This window comes from Buceros rhinoceros, unplaced genomic scaffold (assembly GCF_000710305.1).
Source record: "Buceros rhinoceros silvestris isolate BGI_N320 unplaced genomic scaffold, ASM71030v1 scaffold1502, whole genome shotgun sequence".
NCBI classification, from domain to species: domain Eukaryota; kingdom Metazoa; phylum Chordata; class Aves; order Bucerotiformes; family Bucerotidae; genus Buceros; species Buceros rhinoceros.
Window position 1 is genome coordinate 1,448 of NW_010396966.1, and position 5,470 is coordinate 6,917.

Consider the following 5,470-nt stretch of genomic DNA (forward strand, 5'->3'; position numbering starts at 1 on the left):
CCACCACCCTGGGCAGCCTGTGCCAAGGCTGCACAACCCTCTCTGTAAAGAAATTCTTCCTGATACCCAACCTAGATCTCCCTGGACCCAACTTAAGGCTATTTCCTCTCATCCTGTCACTTGTCACATGGGAGAAGAGACCAACCCCCACCTCACCACAACCTCCTGTCAGGGAGTTGTAGAGAGCGGTAAGGTCTCCCCTCAGTCTCCTCCAGGAATGTTACATACTGGACTAGTTTGGCAAAGGTATGAACAGAAGACATGGAGGTAGTGGTTTGGTGGGACAAATCCTTGGCAGTAACCACGGGTGAGACCCGCCCTGAGCTGTGGGATGTTTTCCAGCTGAGCCCAGTTGTATCTCTGTGTCCATCATCTGAAGGAAGAAGCTTCACAGAATTTGGTGCTTTAACAAAAAGGTACCAGTGGGCCTGGAAGCTGACTGTGGGTTGCTATTCTTGTGGAAAGGAGGCGAATGTGACTCACTTGTTCTATTTGCTCACATACATTTTTGTGGCGTCGTGTGTCTCAGCACACCCAGAATCTTGGGGCCTGCAGAGTCCACTGGGATGTACAGTGTGATTTTTAGTCAGTTCCATCCATCCCCATTTAGTGGTGGTGCCAGAGCTGCTGTGCTTACGGCGCAGTGTGGAAGTCCTGGCAGATTGCTGGGCAGGTACAGTAAGCAGCTCATCATTGGTCTCCTCTGGTATTAGGGTCTCTGTTTTTTTGTCTGAAAATTTGGGTCGGGGACATGATCCATCTATTTGAATGAACACAAGGCTCGTGGCTTTGACAGTTGCCATCATTCTGTGTTTGACAGTGGCGGGCAGTGTTCCCGTGTTGCTGTGTGCAAGGAAGGGGCAGAGCGTGGCCTGCCCCTGTGTTTGTTGGCTTGCCCGCGTTCTTGAGCAGGGAGGAAGTGTGGCGGTTGTGGTCAAGGGGACTGGGAGCAGTGCACCTGTAGAAGAAACCAAGGATCTGGGTTACTGCTCTAGCCGTAGGGCTCAGAGGGTGAGCTTGGTCTCCCTGAGATGTCTTACGCTGCAGGTCCAGTGTTCATGCCCAGTCCAGCTCTAAGTCCTCTCTTCTAGCTCCACCAAGAGCTGCCACCAATCCACTTGGCTTTTTCACCTGGTCATGGCTCTGATGAGGATGTCCAGAGAAAAGGCAATTCCTTCTTACCTGCCATTCCTTCTCTGTCTCCTTCTGATGCTGCAGGCACTTGTCCCACTCCCCTTGACCCTGTCTGACCACGGGATGGTGACTCTAGGGGGGATAAGCCAACAGCTACAGCACGTGGCTGTGACCGTGCAGCCCATCTTAGCTCCCAGGCGCTTTGCAGCACTTACCAGTGAGGGGCCTGGGGAGTAGCTGGATTGCTCTGGCAGACACCTGCTTTGCTGGCACCAGTATCAAAGAGCACAGGCTGCTGCTGCTAAGTGTCTTTGCAGGGCTTCAAGCCAAGGCTGAGGTGAAATCAAGCAAGAAGCGACATCAAAAACAAGAGCTCTGGAAAAATGGTATTTACTTGGCAAAAACAGATTTTTTGTGCAGTGTCCAGGAGACGGTTGCAAGTCACCAGCCCCTTTTTGGCATCCTGCAGATCTTCACACTGAACTTCCAGATCTTAATTCTAGGCCAGGCTCCTCAGCTCTGGTATTGCCACTTCCCAGCCTTGAATGTTGCAGTGGCTTTATGGATCAGTAGCTGTGTGGCTCTTGGCATGAGGTATGAATGATAACTGCGGGCCTCACGTCTGAGGGATGTGAGCTTCCCCTTGAAGCAGAGGAGGTCTTACATTTCTGAAGAACATGTGTGCTGTGTGAAGATGTGCCTTTCCTCTTGAAAGCAACAGTTTTTGTATCTTTACTGCAAAAAAAAAAAAGAATTAGAAGGAATTCTGATACTTGATGTGGATGAGCTGAAGCACTTGGGAAGCACTAGGCAGCCCCGTGGAGCAAGCTAGGTCCATCCCCAACTACGCTCAGTGTCGTCAAAGTCATGGGTTGGTTTCTTTGCTGGAGGTGAAATAGGAAATCTGTTGGCTTCTCCTTGGGTCCCTTCTGTAGTCGGAGCACTTTCACTGTTGGCAGCTGGTGCTGGGAAGGATGAGGTTTGGCTCTTCCAGCCAACTCCGTAACTTCCTCTCTAACCGGCTGCTTTCCAGGTTTCTCTACAGTCGCTTCTTGGGAGGTGATGTTTATCAAGTTATGCCTCACTTTCAGATCTCAGAAATGTGGCAAAAACTCCAGCAAAACGCTTTTCCTCTGTGTAGTCTTGAGTTTAAAATAGATAGTTAGCATCTACCTTAGGCCTGAGCCAGCCTCTGGAGTTGTGAACCCGCAGGGTCTGCCAGAAAGGGCCCTTCTGCCCTGTGGAGATTCTGCGATAGAAGCCACCGTGCAAGTCAGCAGCCATCGGAATGACCTTCAAGATGCAAAGGGGTGGGTGGAATTTTCTTCTGGTGTAAGCTGAAGAAGTGGGGAATGGGGTGGTCACACACCAAGAGATCTTCTGCTTCTGGAGTCTGATATCTCTTGTGAACCGCAGGAAGGGCAGAGCAGCCGTGAGGTTACAGACCCCGCAGACCACTTACGAAAGAGAAGGAAACTCGGTATCAAATACACCGTAATGAGCAGCGGGGTTTTTCTGCCAGCACTGAATGTCTCTGCCACCATCAGAGAATGGGAAGTGACACAAAATCCAGAGTCCTCGAGGATCCTGCAGTCGGGAATTGACATCTGAGACCTTCCCAGTTTATGTTTGTCCTTGGGATCTGCTCCCAGGAGGCTCAGCCAGGGCCCTGGCCAAGGCATGTTGACTTCCTTCCTCTCGAACTTGATGGACAATCACTTCATCAGCCCAGTCCTATTTCTCATGAGAGCGCTCAGGTTCACCTCCAGGGTGCTGCGTCTCCAGGGATGGAAGCTGACTGGGTTATGCCTGTTGCTCTAGCGAGGTATGAAATGTTATCTTTTCGCAGCAGAGGTGTTCTGGGAGACATCCTGGCTGTCAAGTGGAAAGGAGTCTCTGCCCCGGTGTGCTGCGTGGCTCCTCTTCTGTTCAGGCAGCAGCCAGCCCGTGGTCCTTGATGCTGCTAAAGAAACCCGGAGCAGTTCAGCGACCTGACTCCTGGCCTTCCTGTCACATCCCCTTTGTCTCATGCAGTTTAGCATGTCCCCCATTCTCCTGTCTCATGGCAGCCAGACCGTGAAGGCCTTTTGCGGAGGCGTTCCACCATTGGGCAAGGTTCCTCCTGCCACTGGCAGGACACTACAGCGTGCGGGTACCTAACCGGGCACCTAACCATTGATTTCAGGCGATCCGCTTCAGCTCTCTTTCAAAACTCCTCCAGGAGGACCAGCATCCCCCTGAAGACAGAGAGTTGTTCCTGGGGCATTTCCTCACAAAAGTGGACTGACGTTCAGAGCTCTCCCTGCCTTTATACCCCTACAGCCTCGTGCTGAAGTGTTGTAACCCTGAACAGCACTTCCACAGACATAAGAGCAGGAGGACCACGAGCCAGCTCTTGACGCTCTGGTGTCTGAGGCAAAACTCCACTTCTCCTGACTCAGGTCATGCTGCCATGGAACAACTTCTAGACATTTCCAGTCCCAGTTTCCTTAGTGTTCATATCTTCATCCACACTCATCCTGCCCAGCAAGGTGGCTCTTTTGGACCTTCAACATTTCTGGGAGGTGTAAAGATCCTTCTTCACTTGGGTCAGAAAAACTGATAGTGTTGGTTTTAGGGATGTGGGAAGAGACCGTAGAGGTGGAAGACATGTATTGCTGTCTTGACACAGAGGGACAAACTGAAAGCCAGTCTTCCAGTCTGATTTTTACTGTGATGTGTTCAGGGGTTGGGGGGGCACCTCGTGTCATCTTCAGATTTCCAGATCTGTTGGAATATGTCACCTGGTTTCTAGTTGGTTGGAAGTCCAGGGCAAGGAGGACACGTTGTCGAGCTCTCCCCGTAGCGAGGATGGCAGAAATGAAGCGTTGCAAGCACAGGCTGAATTTCTTGTGCCTTGGCAAAAGGCGAAGTCTGCTCTGGTTTCCATGGCCACACAGTTGCGTGGTTCTCATTACAGCAAAGAAGCCAAATATATCTGTTTGTATTTTGATTTCTTCCATATGTACATTCCCTGAGGGTCTTCTCTGTAGATTGAGATCCTTAGTGAATTTTCCAGCTCGTGCTTTTTTGAGATGATGGTGTTGCAGGGACTCAGAAAAGCATTAGGCTTTGTAAGAAATGAATGTAATGAGTGATTTAAAACACCTCGGGGCCTGAATCAGAAGACTCAAAAGGGTTGTAGCAAGATTATCTGTTCCCTTTCAGAGAGTTTGTGTTTGGGAAGTGTTTCTGAGATTTCCTGTCCTTATGGCTGGATATCCCCTCTCAATGGCAGTATCATACCTGAGGCTCAGATCTCCAAACATTGAAGCATGGCCGTAACCTCGCATGTCTGAGCAGGAGGCAGATGCTGGGAGTAACAGCTACTCCTGCGTGAGGAGCGAGCTCTCTGGAAAATCTGGCCCTGGCTCTTGCCATCTCATCCAGCCCCTGATGTGTGGTGGAAAATTCTAGGACCATGCAAGGCCACGGCCACTTCTGGGCTGAGAGACGTGCCGCAGTTGTAATGGGACAGTGTGTCCAATGTGTGTCTGTTATTGCAGGGACAACTATCTGTGTAGGAGCATTCAGGAGATGGGAGATCGAGGGGCTGGTGCCCACTGCTACTCATCACCACCAAAACAGGACTTGCTGTTTCTGTAGGTCTGTTGACTGAGGGAAGCGGGGAGAAACCTGGGATCAGGAAGTGGAAGGTGAACAGTGAATCCCAAGTTGAAGCTCTGGACAAAGATGAGGACAAGGCAGGAGGTGCCAGTGCTAAGGAACCGAAGGAACCCCAAGAAAAAGCTTCTTCCAAGAAGAGTTTTGTCTGCAAATCCTGCGATAAGACCTTCCACTTCTACTGCCGCCTGAAGGTGCACATGAAACATTGTCGGGTGGCCAGAGGAAAGCAAATCCAGTGCAAGGAGTGCAGCGAGGTTAAATCGACAAAGAAGGAGCTGGAGAAGCATCAGCTGGAGGTCCATGGGGTGGTGGGGATGGCCAAGAAGAAGAAGCAGCGGCTCCCTGTGGTGTGCGACATCTGTGGCCGAGAGTTTGCTCATGCCTCAGGTAGGGTTGGTGGGAGCAGGGTGGGAGCAGGGGTGTTTAGACAGAAGTCTGGGCAGTATAACAAAGTGATGGTCTGAAATCTCCTTCTCCTCCTCCCTGCAGCTCTGTGAGTGCTGTGTGAGACACACAGCTCAGCTCATTTCTCCTGCCCCACTAAGCACAACCACTTTCTGATTAGTTCTTCCCTAATTGGTTTTCCACATGGCTCATCAAGGAAAAGTGGGGCTACTGGCAAATTTCAAAGCCTCCAAAAATAATCAAGCTGTTCCACTTCTGTGGCTGG

At 50.9% G+C, this 5,470-nt stretch overlaps 1 protein-coding gene across 1 annotated transcript in view; it reads left to right on the forward strand.

The window, feature by feature from the left end:
- Window positions 1-5,470, forward strand: part of LOC104502116 (zinc finger and BTB domain-containing protein 40-like) — a gene marked incomplete at its 5' end in the record, with an annotated part of 12,504 nt that overhangs the window by 1,179 nt on the left and 5,855 nt on the right. The window contains one exon of the mRNA XM_010146040.1: window positions 4,780-5,187. Coding sequence (XP_010144342.1) covers window positions 4,780-5,187 — 408 coding nt within the window. The remainder of the gene's footprint in view (window positions 1-4,779; window positions 5,188-5,470) is intronic.